The sequence below is a fragment of the Neoarius graeffei genome, chromosome 7 (genome assembly GCF_027579695.1).
Source record: "Neoarius graeffei isolate fNeoGra1 chromosome 7, fNeoGra1.pri, whole genome shotgun sequence".
NCBI lineage: Eukaryota > Metazoa > Chordata > Actinopteri > Siluriformes > Ariidae > Neoarius > Neoarius graeffei.
The window spans coordinates 23,711,644-23,731,337 of record NC_083575.1 but is presented as its reverse complement, the minus strand read 5'-3'; the positions used below and the strand labels follow the sequence as shown (position 1 = coordinate 23,731,337).

The window sequence follows — 19,694 nt, the reverse complement described above, 5'->3', positions numbered from 1 at the left end:
ATAAAATTTATAGTCGTCTTTATTATCATTTTTGGTCAGTCGGTGAAATAAGCAGACAGCACCTTTTTAAAATGGATTCGAGGGATTTCTATTCAGTCCTTGGCTAAATGTCGGCTAGAACTTTGTATTAGAAACCACATTAATATGAATTTCACCCTTTGATGCAAAACATGGGTCAAAAGTGACCCGGCTGAGTTTTTAATCTTCTGTATCTTTGCAATAAATTAATTCCATCATTCAGTATTCAAGGTATTCCTCAATTAACTTGTTTTTGATCATCATACATCCTTATTTTATGTTTTCCTTTCTTACTTTTTGAATAAAAACCCTTTTTGTATCACTACCCTTCTAATGCACAACATGAGTCAAAAACGACCTGCATTCATTTTCCAGGTTATTTCATGTATGGCTGAGTGTTTCTATGATATACTTTTGAAATAAATTCATTTTGTCATTTACTTTTCCAAATATGCAGTAAATATCTTGTTTTTGTTTAGCACAAATCATCATTTTTATTTTTCCTTTCTTAAGTTATGAACAAGCACAGCTTTTGTAATTCTACATCAAGTTTACACACATGGGTCAGAAACGACCTAGTCTGGCTAACGCAACTTCAAAGCTCTGCGAGCATTTGGTCTGGCAAAGATATTAAGCCCAACCGTTTCCCAGAGCCCGTGGTTGACCCGCCTCCCTGAAATGCCTCAGTTTGCTACTAGTCGAAGCCAGAAAAGGCTGTGACGAAGCTTAAACCAATCACATCACTCTTTCCTCTGACGTATGTGACGCGACGGGGCTAACTGGTAGATTAAACTCTTACCGAAGCCGGTTGGGAGCAAGGCGAAAACGTCCTTCCTTTCAATAAATACCTCCAGGGCTGCTCTTTGCTCCGTTTTCAATGAGAACTTGCTCCATGTTCGTAATGTTTCTAGTGAATGAAGCGCTTCCGGCATAGATTCTGTAAACAATCTATGGCTTCCGGTCGCAGTTCTACTACGTCAGTGCCTTGAACACGCCTCTACCCAGGGCCGTTGGAGATGCTCAAAGCTGATTGGTTCCCGATTTTTCGGGAGCTTGGAAGAGCTGTAGATAGCTTGCCTGGCCAGACTAAGCTCGCAACAGGCCCTCGTGTTGCGTCACACTTAGGATGGGCGGGCCCAGGCTAGAAACAACCTGCATGCATTTACTACAGTGTTTGGTGGGAACTGTGAATTGTGCTTGTGTCAGACATTTCACAGCTCATCTAATACATGCAAGTAATGTTTTTCAATTGTTCTAACGTTACCTTAGAAAAAAATTGGTTATGTTTAGGTTCCCTTGAGAGTGAGTCGATTACTTGTCAGAAAGTTACAAGTAATTACTATTAGCTACCGAGCTGTTGACATATTCTACTTTAGTTAGCTAATTTTATTGTAGTTGGCTTAGCTAACTGCGTAGTTAATAAATAAATAACTGGCCCCATTCACTGCTAAAGTAATTACTTGAAACAAATTATTATTATAGTATTAAGACATTTAATTTTAAATCACACTTGGATGACCCATGTGTAGTAATCTAAAAGTATTTTTGTTCATAAAGTAGGAAAGAAAAAATTAAATTAACGATTTGTGGTAATTAAAAACAAGATATTTAAAGAATACTTGGAATATTCAATCATAAAATAAATTGATTTCAAAAGATAGAGCAAAGAAAAACTCAGTCAGCATGAAATAACCTGGAAAATGAATGCGGGTCATTTTTGACCCATGTTGTGCATTAGAAGGGGTGCGCATATGTTTTGCATCAAAGGGTTAACCAAAGCTTCTGTGGATTTTCATCCAAGAGGTTCCTGTAGCATGTCGAGATATAACAGGCTAAAAATATCACGGTTTTCTATCAAAACCATTGCAATGTCGTTTGAACACACGCTTTAAAAAAAAAAAAAAAGAGATGAGAAATGAGAAAAATCTGAGTTTTTGTCCAAAGCAGTTAACCTGGTCAATGTCACAAATTTGCTTATGTTTAAATATTGCGGAATCTTGAATGTTAAATATTCAAGATAGTGAACTTTGTTTAAAATATTTCTCAATTATAAAAGCTACAGTTAATTTCCAATTTTAACTGAAAAACTAGCAAGCAGACTTTCAGTATGGTCTCATCCTTTGGGCCCTCTTGTTTGTACATACTGTAATATATAGTTGCAGTCAGAAGTTTACCTACATGCACATGAATGTCAGGGTGTTATTGGGCTTTCAGCGATTTCTTTGAACAGTTCTTTTTCTGTAGTAGAATGATTGTACAGTGTACACCTTTTAATTAAAAAAAATAATTTGTTGCAAAAGTTTTTATTTCTTTCGGATGTTCTGAAATCAACACTGGGTCAAAATACTGTGTAATACGCCCGATTCAGTGGTGCTGAAAGTTCCAAAATGTCTTTAACTCACCAAGGTCAAGGTCTCTTCACTTCCTGTTAGTGATCATGATTGACTGCAGCCTGGTAGCTTCTCGGTGCCAACATAAAACATGCTTGTCTGACAGCACTCATTGGATTGACCAACACAGTACAATGGGGAAAGTCCAAGGAGCTCAGTGCAGATCTGAGAAAGAGAATCGTAGATTCGTACACAACTCAGGAATGTTTCTTGGAGATTCCAGGATCAATTCAAATAAGTTAGCCTCTTAGGAGGTTCGGAAGTGTACCAACTTTACCAAGCCACTTTGCTGGAAGAAGTCCCACACTTCACAAGGCACAGGCCTGCCATGAAGTGGAAGTTGCTGGAACACTGTATACAGTCAAGCGAGTTTTACATCACCATAGACTGAAAGGCTGACATCCTAGAAAGAAGAAAAAGCCTTCTGAAGGAATGTTTTAAGGTCAGAAGAGAAAAATACAGACTTGATTGGCCACAGTGTCCAGAGGTACAGAGGAACACTGCACCAACTGTTAAGCATGGTGGTGGTAGCATCATGCTCTGGGGCTGTTTTGCTGCCAGTGAAACTGGTGCATTGCACAAAGTGGATGGAATAACAAAGAAGGAGGGACTACCTTAGAATTCTTCAACATAACCTCAAATCCATCAGAAACTTTGACACAATTACCCCTTTTCCACCAAATCAATTCCAGGGCTGGTTCGGGGCTGGTGCTGGTTCACAACTCATTCAACTTGTGAGCCAGCTGAGAACCAGTTTGCTTTTCCATAGCTCGGGGTGCTAAGGGGAGCCACGTCATTACCGGTACGTCGCTGTATACGTCAGTTACATTGCTGCGTTTGCATAAACTTTGGCGTGAACATCGAAGCAACAACAACATGGAGAAGAAGAAGCAGCAACAACAACAACAACAATGGATGACTTTGCGTTTGTACAGCTGCTGCTTCTCGTCGCTTAAAAATGGCGACCTTTCACGGTCTTGCTATTGTTGTTGGTCTTAACAACTCCGCCCCCCCCCCCCCCCCCCCCCCCGCTGACGTAAGCGGTTCTTTCCTCTGGCCCAGCAAAGAGTTGGTGCTAGCCTGGAACCGTTTTTTCTGGCCCCAGAGCCAGTTCTTTGTCAGTGGAAACAGAAAGCCCGGTTCCAAACTAAGCACTGGCCCCGAACCAGCCCTGGAAGTGCTTTGGTGGAAAAGGGGTAAATTAGGTTTTCCAACGGGACACTGACCACAAACACACATCAAAGCTGGATGTTGAATAGATAAAGCAGACTTGCATTAAGCTTAAAACAAGTCTTGACTTCAAATCTCATCTCATTATCTGTAGCCGCTTTATCCTGTTCTGCAGGGTCGCAGGCGAGCTGGAGCCTATCCCAGCTGACTACGGGCGAAAAGCGGGGTACACCCTGGACAAGTCGCCAGGTCATCACAGGGCTGACACATAGACACAGACAACCTATCGAAGATATTTGGACTGTCTTTAAAAGTCGGGTCCGTGCCTGGAAACACACAAATTTATTTGATCTCTAGCGATTCTGCCAAGAAGAGTGGTCAAACATCCAACCAGAATTCTGCCTGAAGCTTGTTGATGGCTACCAGAAGCATCAAGCATCTGGTGAAGGTGAAACTTGCTAAGGGAGATTTAACCAAATATACAAAGTGCTGTTTGAAATTTTTTTGACCTTGTACACTACCGTTCAAAAGTTTGGGGTCACCCAGACAATTTTGTGTTTTCCATGAAAAGTCTCCCTTTTATTTCCCACCATAAGTTGTAAAACGAATAGAAAATATAGTCAAGACATTTTTCTGGCCATTTTGAGCATTTAATCGACCCCACAAATGTGATGCTCCAGAAACTCAATCTGCTCAAAGGAAGGTCAGTTTTATAGCTTCTCTAAAGAGCTCAACTGTTTTCAGCTGTGCTAACATGATTGTACAAGGGTTTTCTAATCATCCATTAGCCTTCTGAGGCAATGAGCAAACACATTGTACCATTAGAACACTGGAGTGAGAGTTGCTGGAAATGGGCCTCTATACACCTATGGAGATATTGCACCAAAAACCAGACATTTGCAGCTAGAATAGTCATTTAGCACATTAGCAATGTATAGAGTGGATTTCTGATTAGTTTTTCTTTCAAAAATAAGGACATTTCAAAGTGACCCCAAACTTTTGAACGGTAGTGTATATATAATTTTGACCCTGTCCTGATTTCATAAACCGTGAAATAAATTAAAACTTGAGCACCAAATTTTTGTTTTCCCCCCATGTAAGTTGTATGTTGTACAATCATTCTGCCCCAGAAAAACAACAGTTCAAACAAAGAAATCATTGAAAGCCCAATAATGCCATGACAGTCATGTCCTTGATGAGTGTATGTAAACTTCTGACCGCAACTGTATGACAAAAAATGAAAGGAAACAAAGATCAAATCCCCTGCTTGTTCTTCTTTTCTTATTTTTGAGAAGGACTGTCAGTATTTATCATCATTGTTATTATAAATGGCAAGATGGCAAAAGAGTGGCTGCAAAGCATGGAACCCTCCCAAACAAACAAATAAATAAATATAAAAAAAACAACAACCACCAATCTCAATAGTATGGCAGTGTGCAGCACTGCCTAGCCAAATATAGGTAGTTGTTTCATTTAGTTTTGGTCAGCAAGGCTTTTCGAAAAGTAAATATGGCGGCTCCAAATCCCATTTTACAAAATAAAAATGGCCATGTCTGAGAAAGTTGCCTTTTTTTGTTTACCGTTGTTCCTGCTTCCTCTTTTCTTTCTTCCTCTGTTTTATGTCTCTCTCTCTGTTTCTCTCCCTTCATTTGTTCTCTGGTCTTCTTGATCTCATCTGTGCCCTTTCTGTCTGTCTCTCTGTCTGTCTGTCTGTTCTTGCTTGCTCTCCCATGGTTAAGCCAAGGGAGCGCAATTATCTGAAGACGTTACGGTTGGTGAGTTCAGCTGAAGCATGCACGGTTGAGCAGCATGGCCGTGTGCAGGAGGATGATGATGATGATGATGATGAGGATAAGGGGGTAGGTTTGGTCACATGACCTCCTCCCCCTCTGTAACACAACTAATGAAGAGTGTGCAGTGGCCATTAATCAGAGTGGCAAAACCAGCGAGCTCATCTTCTTGATGGTGGACTGTAGGAGTTTAGAAGTTAAGACTTGCACTTTTACTTCAGGGATCCTAAAGCCCATGTGCTGTTTGGTATTAATAGAGCCTCTGCCATTGATGGGGTTGCCATGGAGTGCTTCAGAATGCGTCTTATAAAGCTTGTGAACTAAACGACCTGACTACAATTCCCCACGCTTCACTGATCACCAAACATTTTGGTGACGTTATTGAAGAATCGACGCATCTTTCCAAGTATTTGTAGTTTTTAATGCATAATAAGCATTCTTATTATGGTATATATATATATATATATATATATATATATATATATATATATATATATATATATATCTTCAGATTTCCTTCATGCGCTGTGGAATTAAGTCAGTCTTTAGTTCTTGGGTGGCTTGTTGCAACAAACTTGCATTGGTTTGTGTGTCCATTTGTCATCAATCATTCACTCAATCAAGCCAAAATATGGTAAAAAGCGAAACACTGTACAGGATTTGTACCTCAACTAGGGCCCAACAAAATATCAAAAGAACACTTTTAAGATTCTGAGAGACTTATGGGCACTGGTGGAAATTATGATAATGATATTGAGCATGAAGACATACGTATGTATGTATATATGTGTGTGTCTGTGTATGTGTGTGTATATATATATATATATATATATATATATATATATATATATATATATATATATATATATATACAACCCCGATTCCAAAAAAGTTGGGACAAAGTACAAATTGTAAATAAAAACGGAATGCAATGATGTGGAAGTTTCAAAATTCCATATTGTATTCAGAATAGAACATAGATGACATATCAAATGTTTAAACTGAGAAAATGTATCATTTAAAGAGAAAAATTAGGTGATTTTAAATTTCATGACAACAACACATCTCAAAAAAGTTGGGACAAGGCCATGTTTACCACTGTGAGACATCCCCTTTTCTCTTTACAACAGTCTGTAAACGTCTGGGGACTGAGGAGACAAGTTGCTCAAGTTTAGGGATAGGAATGTTAACCCATTCTTGTCTAATGTAGGATTCTAGTTGCTCAACTGTCTTAGGTCTTTTTTGTTGTGTCTTCCGTTTTATGATGCACCAAATGTTTTCTATGGGTGAAAGATCTGGACTGCAGGCTGGCCAGTTCAGTACCCGGACCCTTCTTCTACACAGCCATGATGCTGTAATTGATGCAGTATGTGGTTTGGCATTGTCATGTTGGAAAATGCAAGGTCTTCCCTGAAAGAGACGTCGTCTGGATGGGAGCATATGTTGCTCTAGAACCTGGATATACCTTTCAGCATTGATGGTGTCTTTCCAGATGTGTAAGCTGCCCATGCCACACGCACTAATGCAACCCCATACCATCAGAGATGCAGGCTTCTGAACTGATCGCTGAAAACAACTTGGGTCGTCCTTCTCCTCTTTAGTCCGAATGACACGGCGTCCCTGATTTCCATAAAGAACTTCAAATTTTGATTCGTCTGACCACAGAACAGTTTTCCACTTTGCCACAGTCCATTTTAAATGAGCCTTGGCCCAGAGAAGACGTCTGCGCTTCTGGATCATGTTTAGATACGGCTTCTTCTTTGAACTATAGAGTTTTAGCTGGCAACGGCGGATGGCACGGTGAATTGTGTTCACAGATAATGTTCTCTGGAAATATTCCTGAGCCCATTTTGTGATTTCCAATACAGAAGCATGCCTGTATGTGATGCAGTGCCGTCTAAGGGCCCGATGATCACAGGCACCCAGTATGGTTTTCCGGCCTTGACCCTTACGCACAGAGATTCTTCCAGATTCTCTGAATCTTTTGATGAGATTATGCACTGTAGATGATGATATGTTCAAACTCTTTGCAATTTTACACTGTTGAACTCCTTTCTGATATTGCTCCACTATTTGTCGGCGCAGAATTAGGGGGATTGGTGATCCTCTTCCCATCTTTACTTCTGAGAGCCGCTGCCACTCCAAGATGCTCTTTTTATACCCAGTCATGTTAATGACCTATTGCCAATTGACCTAATGAGTTGCAATTTGGTCCTCCAGCTGTTCCTTTTTTGTCCCTTTAACTTTTCCAGCCTCTTATTGCCCCTGTCCCAACTTTTTTGAGATGTGTTGCTGTCATGAAATTTCAAATGAGCCAATATTTGGCATGAAATTTCAAAATGTCTCACTTTGGACATTTGATATGTTGTCTATGTTCTATTGTGAATACAATATCAGTTTTTGAGATTTGTAAATTATTGCATTCCGTTTTTATTTACAATTTGCACTTTGTCCCAACTTTTTTGGAATCGTGGTTGTAATTTTTATCGTTATTTTGTGCACATTCGATAAATAAAACTTGATACAAAATGTCCGACAAAATCGTTTCCGCTTAGAACTTAAACAAACCGCTGAAATGACAGCAGCAATTTGTGAAAAATGCTAAAATAATAATTCTTGAAAAATAAAAAAGATATATTCTTACCGTCAAATACTTCATTCCATTTTTTTTGGGGGGGGGGTTGTTTTCGAGTAGAGTTTTTTATTTCGTCCTTGGTTGGTTCAACAACATGCGCCGCCATTTTCTTCTTCTTCTTTAGGGTTTTTTTGGTGGTTGGCAAACCAACTTAAAGGTGCATTACCACCACTGACTGGGCTGGAATGTGGAACAGGAGTTGGGGGAGGGAGGATTATATTATTTTAGCTATTTCTGTTTCTTTTAAATACTTGATAACAAAGTGATATAGCTGAGTCTTTGACTCGTTCAGTATCATGCTAGCTGAGTGCAATATAGCTGATCTACCACTCAACACCAGCCAGTATTATTTAAACATGTCTCTCAGATCTGCGATGTATTTTGAATGAAAAATGCAAGTTTTTCAACATGAGAAGATAAACTTCATATCTTCAAGCCACCGTGTGATTTTCTTTTTATTATATAGACACATTCACGAACAAAAAGTACCCAAATTTATCAAAACAATTCCTCAGTTTCCTCGTGAGTGAGATTTATGTCACAGTTTAAGTTCTCCATGTCCTGGATGTAGCTCGTATGAAAAATAAAAGTGACGTGTGTGTGTATATATATATATATATATATACCTGTGTGTATATATATATATATATATAATTAGTATTAGTCAAAAGTTTGGACACACCCAATACAGACACGGGGAGAACGCACAAACTCCACACAGAAAGGCCCTTGTCGGTGCTGGGCTCGAACCCAGAACCTTCATGCTGTGAAACGACAGCGCTAACCACTACACCACTGTGCCACCCATATATATATATATATATATATATATGGTGCATCAGTTGCCCTCACTTTCATAAAATCTGATGCATTTTTGTTTGGGTGTTCCTTTTCACCAATAAAGACATCCTGTAAAATTTTTTGACCATATTCAAAAGTCTAATGGTGGCACCATGAGGTTAATTTTTTGCCAAAAAAACGCTCATTTTATGTTTTCGCGTAAGGTTTGAATCACAATGTTGGATTCCATTTATTGATTTCTTGTGACCCAGAGATCATGTTAAAGGAACAGTCCACCGTACTTCCATAATGAAATATGCTCTTATCTGAATTGAGACGGGCTGCTCCGTACCTGTCCGAGCTTTGCGCGACCTCCCAGTCAGTCAGACGCAGTCAGACGCGCCGTCACTCCTGTTAGCAATGTAGCTAGGCTCAGCATGGCCAATGGTATTTTTTGGGGCTGTAGTTAGATGCGACCAAACTCTTCCGCGTTTTTCCTGTTTACATAGGTTTATATGACCAGTGACATGAAACAAGTTCAGTTACACAAATTGAAACGTAGCGATTTTCTATGCTATGGAAAGTGCGCACTATAATGACAGGCGTACTAACACCTTCTGCGCACTTTGGCAGCGCATTGATATCTGAGCTCCGTATCAATGCGCTGCCGAAACGCGCAGAAGGTGTTAGTACGCCTGTCATTATAGTGCGGACTTTCCATAGCATAGAAAATCGCTACGTTTCAATTTGTGTAACTGAACTTGTTTCATATCACTGGTCATATAAACCTATGTAAACAGGAAAAACGCAGAAGAGTTTGGTCGCATCTAACTACAGCCCCAAAAAATACCATTGGCCATACTGAGCCTAGCTACATTGCTAACAGGAGTGACAGCGCGTCTGACTGCGTCTGACTGACTGGGAGGTCGCGCAAAGCTCGGAGGGGTACGGAGCAGCTCGTCTCAATTCAGATAAGAGCATATTTCATTATGGAAATACGGTGGACTGTTCCTTTAAGAACCTTTGCAAGGGATTGAGAAGCATTAATGTGATTCATAATACATTTGTATTGTTTAAAAGTAGTTGAACGATGATTCAATGAACAGCTAAAACTCAAGCTGTGCTTGATAATATTATATTTAGAATATGTACTAAAAATGTGTATCTAAGATATTTGGGATACTCTATAAGGTGCCATAATGTTTCATGAAAAGTGATCGAAATTTTGTCATAAGTCATAAAATAGCAGCTTTTTCCATAACTTTGAGCTCCTGGTGCCACCATTAAACTTTTGAATTTTGTCAAAATATTTCAGCCAGTGTGTTTTCTTACCAAAAGGAACATAAAAACAAAAATGCATCATGATCGGAGGAACTTTTCATTTTTAGGGGGCAACTGATGCACCCTATTATATAAGTACCAGTCAAACCAGTCAAAAGTTTGGCCACACCTACTTATTCATCTTTTTTTTTTTTCTGTATTGTGACTATTTTCTACATTGTAGAACAATACTGAAGACATCAAAACTATGAACTAACATATGGAACATGTATGGAATTTTGTGGTAAACAAAAAAGGTGTCACAGAAGCAAAACCTGTTTCATATTTTCGATTCTTCAAAGTAGCCAGCGTTTACCTCGATGCCGCTTTGCACACCATTATCTTACTCAGCTTCATGAGGTAATCACCTGGAATGCTTTTCAATTAATAGGCGTGTCTCATCAAAAGTTAATTAGTGCAATTTCTTGCCTTCTTAATACGTTTGAGATCAAACAGTGAATAGTAAATAATTTAAAAAAACAGTAAATAGCCCGATTCCACACTGTAAAAAAGAATAGTTGAGAATACTTGAAATTTTAAGGCAACAGTCTGCATTAATAATTTTATGTTTTGCCAACGATGTGCTCATGATAATCCAAACTATGATAAAACTGTTATCTTTATTAAGAATTCTTAATTAAGTCAATTTTCAATTCCTCATTCTGCCAACATAGATTTCTCTTTTTGCTGAACAGTGGCATTCACAGTAGTACAAAAAGGCAATTGAGGTTATCACAATTTTTGGAGGGGGCTTTTTTCACCTTTATTTGGATAGGACAGTGTAGAGACAGGAAATGAGCAGGAGAGAGAGAGATCAGGAAATGACCTCAGGTCGGAATCAAACCCAGGCCCCCGGATTTATGGTATGGCGCCTTATCCACCTGAGCCACGACAACATGAACTTCAACTGGAGAGAGAACCACATTGCCCAGCCCTTGCATTTGGGAGAGGAAACCACGTGTCTTGGTCATTCAGAGCATGCGCTGAATAAACACCTGTGACAATTATGTATTTTCAATTTTAAAAAATAGAATTACGCTTTGTTCAAGTAATTCCATATTCACAATTGAATGGACAAGAAAATATGAATAATTATTAACGAACAGAAAAATCCACATCAAACTGATAGGGTGCACCTCAATGATGTGTAAATATGCAATAGTGAATAATCTGAATTGAAAATACATAATTGTCACAGGTGTTTATTCAGTGCATGCTCTTAATGACCAAGACACGGGGTTTTCTCTCCCAAATGCAAGGGCTGGGCAATGTGGTTCTCTCTCCGGTTGAAGTTTATGTTGTCGTGGCTCAGGTGGATAAGGCGCCATACCATAAATCCGGGGACCCGGGTTTGATTCCGACCTGAGGTCATTTCCCGATCCCTCTTTGTCTCTCTCTCCTGCTCATTTCCTGTCTCTACACTGTCCTATCCAAATAAAGGTAAAAAAAAGGCCCCCCCAAAAATTGTGATAACCTCAATTGCCTTTTTGTACTACTGTGAATGCCACTGTTCAGCAAAAAGAGAAATCTATGTTGGCAGAATGAGGAATTGAAAATTGACTTAATTAAGAATTCTTAATAAAGATAACAGTGTTATCATAGTTTAGATTATCATGGGCATACATCGTTGGCAAAACATAAAATTCTTAATGCAGACTGTTGCCTTGAAATTTCAAGTATTCTCGACTATTCTTTTTTTACAGTGCACAACTGTATTGATCCATATTATGTCAAGAACCGCTCAACTAAGTAAAGAGAAACAACATCCATCATTACTTTAAGACATGAAGTGACTTTTAATTAAAAAAGTAAAGAAAAACCATTGAATTCAAAGGTTTGTCCTAACTTTTGACTGGTACTGCAAGTCAAAGCCAGGGCATTACGTTAATACATGGGCGTAACTTGTTTTAGAATAGTGTTGGGGACAAAAATAATGAAAAAAAATATATTTTCAGTCTCTCGAACAGTTGCATAAAAATGCCTGCACCGTAAAAAAAAATTAGTCAAGCCAACTTAAAAATGTAACGCAACCTGCTGCCAAAGGATTTTGAGTAAACTCAACTTCGGGCCAAATAGTTGTGCTGACTTGCTCTTTTAAGTCGACACAGATGAGTATTTTATGTTGACCTTACTTTATTTCGCAAGTTCAGTGCATTCAAATTGTGATGTTGAAATAAATTGAAATAATCATTCCAATTAACTTGGAAAAGCAAGTTGGCACAAAAAACATTATCCTAAATTCCTTTTTTTGGGGGGGTGGGGGCTTTTTCCACCTTTCTTGGATAGGACAGTGTAGAGACAAGAAATGAGCGGGAGAGAGACAGGGAGGGATCGGGAAATGACCTCGGGTCGGAATCGAACCCGGGTCCTCGGATTTATGGTATGGCGCCTTATCCACCTTTTATGTTGAGTTGACTTGCCTTTAGAATTTCAGTCCAACAAATTGTTTAGTTGAAATAAATTGAAATAATAATAATACCAATTAACTTAGAAGAGCAAGTTGGCACATCATGGTTCTAAGTTGAGTTTACTCAAAATCCTTTGGCAGCAGGTTGCGTTACATTTTTAAGTTGGCTTGACTATTTTATTTATTTATTTATTTATTTTTACAATGATTTAGTGTGCATTACATTTTTTAGTTAACACAAACCTCTCAACACTTAAGTTCTACTTCACTTTGCCTGTTATTACACAAACAGAAACAAATACCGACATACAAGGAGGGAATTCCCTGGCCTCTGTTGAGGAAAGCTTAGTCTAGACTCCTATACAACGTCTCGTGTCAGTTTCCACGGACTTCTCACTCCACCCGACCGTTGAAACTTTCGAACTTGTGAAGTGCGCATGCGCAGTGGCATCGGTTAAGGGGCGTCAATCAGCACTTACCATTGACGGTAAACAAGGATCGAGTGGACTTGTGCACTACTGCAACACATACAACACATTTGTCCCGCACTTACACTTTGTTGAATTAATTCAATATCATAGTCGCCACTGAAGTCCACTCGATCCTTGTTTACCGTCAATGGATCGGTCACTCGTCAAACAGTCCGCCAGAATCCGAGTAGGGAATGGCTGAGCGTAGCTGTCAGTCAAACGCAAGTTAGCCAATGGGAATGCGTTCCTGGACAGCCCGCCCACACGTCAAGTTTGTGCCAAAACTGCAAGCAAAAAGTCAGGGAGCGCAAACGAGAAAGCTGGAATCGCAACCAAAATAAATTACACCAAACAAAACTGAGAAACAAAAATAAAAGGTTTCTGAAGAGTAATAGACTGATATTTTGCACGATTACACGAATAATTTGTTTGCCAGTCTAAAAAAAATTGACTTTTTAAATTTTTTTTTTTGTATTTTGATTTGTTGTTTTTGTTCGATATTTCAAAAGTATTGTATGAACATTTTGGCACAAAATTGATTCCATACTTTTCCTGTGAACCTGAAAGTCGAGCAAATCCTGCAGTTACCCTGCATCTCTTTTTATTTCTATATTTGCTTGTGCTTGGCCATGATCACATCTCATTGTATGCTAGCGTTAACATTTTCCAATGCCACACCATTGAAGTTTTGGTTGAAACAAACAAACAAGCAAAAGAAATCAGTAACGTAAGTCCAAATCTTGATATTTAAATCTGATTAACACAGTTTGTGCACCGCTCCTTCTTGGGCAATCATTCAGACACAAACTTATGATAGTGACTGGGAATGGACATATCCAATCATGCATGAAAGACTGAAAGTGATGTGAACACTTTCGCAAAGTGGAACAGAGGATGCTCTTTCAAATTTGCTCCACTGCACTGCATAAAATTATACTGCACGACAGTTTTAGTTCCATAAAACTGGTGCATGAGCACGCCGTAATTAGCGACACATTTTCCATATCAGTTGGGCCTTAATCTGCCTCGGAGGTAACAATTATTAGAGCATTGGCTCCAATGGAAAGAGAAACTCTGGCATGGTAAAGTGTGTTATACATCCTGTTATAACACGTGTCACTCTTCTTCGTCTTCTTCCATCCTTCCTTCACTGTGCGCATCTGATTTTTATCCCCCGCTGGCCGAAAGGCCCGACTGGGGATTATGTCGTGGCAATTTCCGTCCGTCTGTCCGTCCATCTCAGGAAGGATGCTCACCTTCTGAAATCAACTCCTCTCAATTTTTGGAGGAATTTCACGAAACTTGGCCGGATTCTTTGTTATATGTCGGTAGTACGCATATTGTAATTTCGTTCAATTCGGTCGCATTTTACCAGAGTTACATTACAGCCCTTGATTAACAACCTCGTACTTACACAATTTCATGAAGGTGTGCTCACCTTCTGACATCAACTCCTCTCACAATTTTTGGATGAATTTCTCGAAGCTTGGCGAAAGGCCTTGTTATATGACGGTAATACGCATATTGCGATTTAATTTCGTTTGTGAAAATTTATCCAGAGTTTTGAGCCTTGATTAAATAACTTGTACTTTGACAATTTCATGCGGGTGTACGTTCTTCTGAAATCAACTTCTCTCACAATTTGTAGAGGAATTTCACCAAACTTGGCAAAAGGCTTTGTTATATGACCGTTATATGACGGCATATTGAAATTTCGTTTAATTTGGGCAAATTTTCCCAGAGTTATGGCCTCGATTATTAACAAACTTGTACTTTGGCAATTTCATCAAGGTGTGCTTGCTTTCTGAAATCAACTTCCATCACAATTTTTATTCCCCGCTGGCCGAAAGGCCCGAAAGGGGATTATGTCGTGGCAATTTCCGTCCGTCTGTCCGTCCATCCCAGGAAGGATGCTCACCTTCTGAAATCAACTCCTCTGACAATTTTTGGAGGAATTTCATGAAACTTGGCCGGATTCTTTGTTATATGTCGGTAATACGCATATTGTAATTTCGTTCAATTCGGTCGCATTTTACCAGAGTTACAGCCCTTGATTAACAACCTCGTACTTACACAATTTCATGAAGGTGTGCTCGCCTTCTGACATCAACTCCTCTCACAACTTTTGGACGAATTTCTCGAAGCTTGGCAAAAGACCTTGTTATATGACGGTAATACGCATATTGCAATTTTAATTTCGTTTGTGAAAATTTTCCCAGAGTTTTGAGCCTTGATTAAATAACTTGTACTTTGACAATTTCATGTGGGTGTACGTTCTTCTGAAATCAACTCCTCTCACAATTTGTGGAGGAATTTCAACAAATTTGCCAAAAGGCTTTGTTATATGACGGCATATTGAAATTTCGTTTAATTTGGGCAAATTTTCCCAGAGTTATGCCCTTGATTATTAACAAACATGTACTTTGGCAATTTCATCAAGGTGTGCTTGCTTTCTGAAATCAACTTCCATCACAATTTTTATCCCCCGCTGGCCGAAAGGCCCGAAGCGGGATTATGTCGTAGCGATGTCCGTCCGTCCCGGAAAGGGTAGTCACTTTCTGAAATCAACTCCTCTTACAGTTTTTGGAGGAATTTCATGAAACTTGGCAGGATTCTTTATTATATGTTGATAATATGCATATTGCAATTTCGTTCAATTCAGTCGCATTTTACCAGCGTTATGGCCGAGTTGCCAGCGGGGGATATTGTGCTCTCGGAGCACTCTTGTTCCAAGAAGTTGTTATTTTTGCCTCACTGCCTCATGCTTTTGCTCCAGCGTGCTCCAGTTGTTCTGCATCTGGCTGTCTGCTCTTTCATCACACGGTCTGTTTGTTTTAAGACTCAGACTTCAGATACAGACAGAGTCTTTTTGTAATTCTTCACAAGTAGCTACACGTCTTAGGTTTCAAGCAGGTTTGCATTTCACCTTTTAAGTGGGACGCATTGATAGCGATAGCGATATTGATATTGATGCCCCTCATTGATTAATCCTAAGTAGGACTAGTATCAAAAAACACGTACTCATATTTGGTCTGAAGAAACGGTCTCCGTGCATCCCGAATGCTTATTAAATCACTGGCAGAGTATTTTAGTTTCACCTGCATGGGGTTGTATAATTACAGAACACGTCCAGGACTGATAGACATCATGACCCCTGAAGAAATTAGGGGTCAGTGTATTTCTCTCCCTTGCAGTAAAGCTATAAACCAGAGATATACTGCTGTCGCTACTCAGGATGCAGTGAGTACGTGCAGCTGATAAGCGCGGTGTTACAGAATGATGTACACTCACAGTTTGCCCTTGTGTTCTTTCCCCTCGTCTCCCTCTTACAGCCACGGGAGAAAGGCCGCATGCGCTTCCACAGACTGCAGAACGTACAGATAGCACTGGACTACTTAAAAAGGCGGCAGGTAAGTCCGAGCAAACCTTCCTTTAGCGGTTTCATCTTCTAACCACACACACGCACTGAGGACTGCTGAGAATAAGTGTCTCACTCATGATCTCACGTCTCGCTGTGATGCAGATGGTTATTCACAATAGCCTCGGGCCGACGGGAAATCGGATTAGTCACCGACGGGAACAGTAAAAGAAGGCGCAGCAGATTTATAGCATGCATTTTGAAGATACTAAAGCTTGACGTTTGTGTGCCAAGGAGAGCATGCATTGCCAACGTTCGTTCTTTGTTTTATCATGACAGAATTAGGTTACGAGCGCATTTGTATTGCTCCTGACGTCAAGAACTGCTGGAAAAGCTAAGGATGGTATTGTAATTATTATAAGTTATGCTGCAATTATGACACCTTCCTGAAATTCCTTCACTAAGCTCAGCGTTCAGGAAATGTCCGATGTGTCTGCAACAATTTTTTTTTTTGAGAGAGAGAGAGAAATGCACAAACACATTGTCTGTCATTATTAGTCATTTTATATTGACCTGGCCTACATAACCTTGTTGTCCATTCTCATCACTAACAAAGAAGCCTACTAATGGGTAAACAGATCTTCCCAAAGAAGCCATTGTTCCCGAATGACAACTAGTTGTGGAGTCGAGTGTCCTTTTTTTCCCTGTCTTCTAGTGCCCTCTTATGGCGAGTAACAGACAACAGCGTAACTCTCCAGGCAGAAAAAACGTCTGCTTATAGCCCAGGAGTAATAGGGTTATACCCGGAACAAATTAGTAACAAGCTGAAAATTTCAGAATATGTTCAGAATACCTTTAGGAATAACATACTAAGGCTACGTTCACACTGCAGGCTGAAGTGACTCAAATCCGATTTTTTTCGCCCATATGTGACCTGTATCCGATCTTTTATTGACAATATGAACGACACAGATCCGATTTTTTCAAATCCGACCCAGGCCGTTTGGATATGTGGTCCTAATTCCGATTCCTATCCGATCTTTTCATATGCGACTTCAGTCTGAACCGCCAGGTCGCATTTATCCGACTTACACGTCATCAGCAAGCCACAAACATCACTATTCTGCGCTGAAGTAGGCGGCGGGTCTCTCAAAAAAAGTTACAACAACATGGCGCATAATCACGAGCGCAGATAGAGGGTGGGACTCGTCCCACCCAGATTTAAATTCACCTCGTTCGGTCCCCCCACTTATAGGGAGGAAAAAACGTCTATGCTGTCTTTCTTTGCATAAGGCAAACCTCACGGAAAAATCAAAAGACTAATTACCATTCGGTTTATTGAGGTGCACAGCAGTACATACATAGTTGCAACAACTCACATAAAACAAAACAAAGACTGATGTTCGGTTGGTTGAGCTGCGCAGACTGCACAGGTTGCGAGCTCGAGCTTGGTTGCTATGGTAACCCACAAGAAGTTTGACAGGCATATCGGGGTTGGGGTTGGTTTGCCGGCAGCTTTGTCCCCCCCAGTTCAAAAAACGTATCTGCGCCCCTGCGCATGACATCAATGCGAGGGACGCTTCGGGCTGTGAAGGTTCTGAATCTTCTCAATGGAAGGACGCAGAGGTTAGGGAGCTGATTTCCATTTGGGGGGATGCAGCTATTCAAGCTAGATTGGATGGGTCATACCGCAACCGGGCGGTTTTACTTCCGTAAACACTGGCCATGCTCACTGCGTGTGACGTCGTCGTATCCTGCAATGCGCATGCGGAACACTTTTAGGTCGCTTTTCGTTCATACTGAGGATCACATACAAGTCGCATATATTTGTTAATGTGAACGACCTCACAGAAAAATCGGATTTCACAAAAAAATCGGAATTGAGCATTAAGCCTTGCAGTGTGAACGTAGCGTTAAAGTCCCCGGGAATCCACCTTGTGCTCTCTGAGAAATTCAAGATGGCGTCCGAAATGGCCGCCAAATGGAGATCTGCCCATATCTCAGGCCCAAAACAAAATATTAATGCAATTAAAAGGTCAGAATATATGTTTTGTAGGGTAGGAGAGTAAATTCCAACATGTGTGTATTAATTACATTGTGTATTAACATTATATAATAACAATGTACACATTATTGTAACAGTATATTTGTGTATAGTGTGGATCCATTGGTTACTCGTTCACTCCGTATCATCCTATTCTGTTCACAAAACAACAAACACAATTACTAGGGGTTGGAGCACTTATTTTCATTAATATTAATTAAAGTAAATTGGTGGTGTAAAATGAAAAATGGCATGTTAAAAGGTCATGCTGAGTTCAGTCATTTTTAAAAGGTCATGCTGAGTTTAGTCATTTTTTGTCCGAACACACTGGCATTGCTAGTAGTAAAGACTGGCGCTAGAAACTCAAAGATGAATTTTTTTCCACCCTTAAACAAGCTTGAATAAATTCCCTACTTCATTGATGGTACAACAAAGGTCCAAGCATTACAACTGAGGCACTGAGAAGTGTTTAAGTCTACTCATTGTTTATAAGCAAGAGCTTTATTGAGGCAGACCTTTTTGTCATGAAAGTCGCCGGAATGTTGAAGAAGTGTACTGAAACAGCTTGCCATTGTAGTTTTAGAAGATAGAGTTCTCAAATTTAATTTCCCTTTAATATTTTATCAAAGCTTAAAGATGCACTAAATATTAAGGAAACTGATGTCTAATTGTTGTCTGACATTACGTTCATGTATGTAGGTAGCCTACTAAGCTAATCTGTCAATCATGTCAACCATCAAATTCCATGTAATTTCCACATTAATGACCTTGTAATCTTGGTTAATTTTAATTTTAACAGTGTGACAATGGTGAATTTGCATTGCTTGTATGAGAGAACATATAATTTAACATTTTAATTGCATTTATATTATGTTTTATCCCTGAGATATTGAAAAATCTCCAATCGGCGGCCATTTTGGACGCCATCTTGAATTTCTCAAGGCCAATTTATGCTGACAACCCAGTCCTCGCAGACGGTGTCGCAGATAGTGTCTGCGTAGCCCCCCCACCTTCGCAGACGCTCTGCGCGCACCTCTCAAAAATTGTGACCACCGCAGAAGCCTCGCAGACAGCGTCGCAGACAAGAGGGCTCCGATTGGTCCACTCTACATCCGCTGTACACGCACTTCCGCTTCCCTACTTTCCCGGTTTGGTTTGTTTTCACGACCGGCATTTTTAAAAACACGAGCGAAGATGGAGCAGCACGAAGAGCGGTTGACTGAGGAAGTACGTACATCTATACGACTCCAGTTCTAGTCATTATAAAAAAAAAAAAAGTTCTAGTCATTATAAGTAACCGGAGGATAAACAC

General features: G+C 39.8%; 1 protein-coding gene across 5 annotated transcripts in view; it reads left to right on the top strand.

Moving 5' to 3' along the window:
• Positions 1-19,694, top strand: part of dst (dystonin) — a 340,713-nt gene that overhangs the window by 100,220 nt on the left and 220,799 nt on the right. For all 5 annotated transcript variants that reach the window (XM_060925410.1, XM_060925409.1, XM_060925412.1 and 2 more), the window contains one exon: positions 16,313-16,390. In XM_060925410.1, coding sequence (XP_060781393.1) covers positions 16,313-16,390 — 78 coding nt within the window. The remainder of the gene's footprint in view (positions 1-16,312; positions 16,391-19,694) is intronic.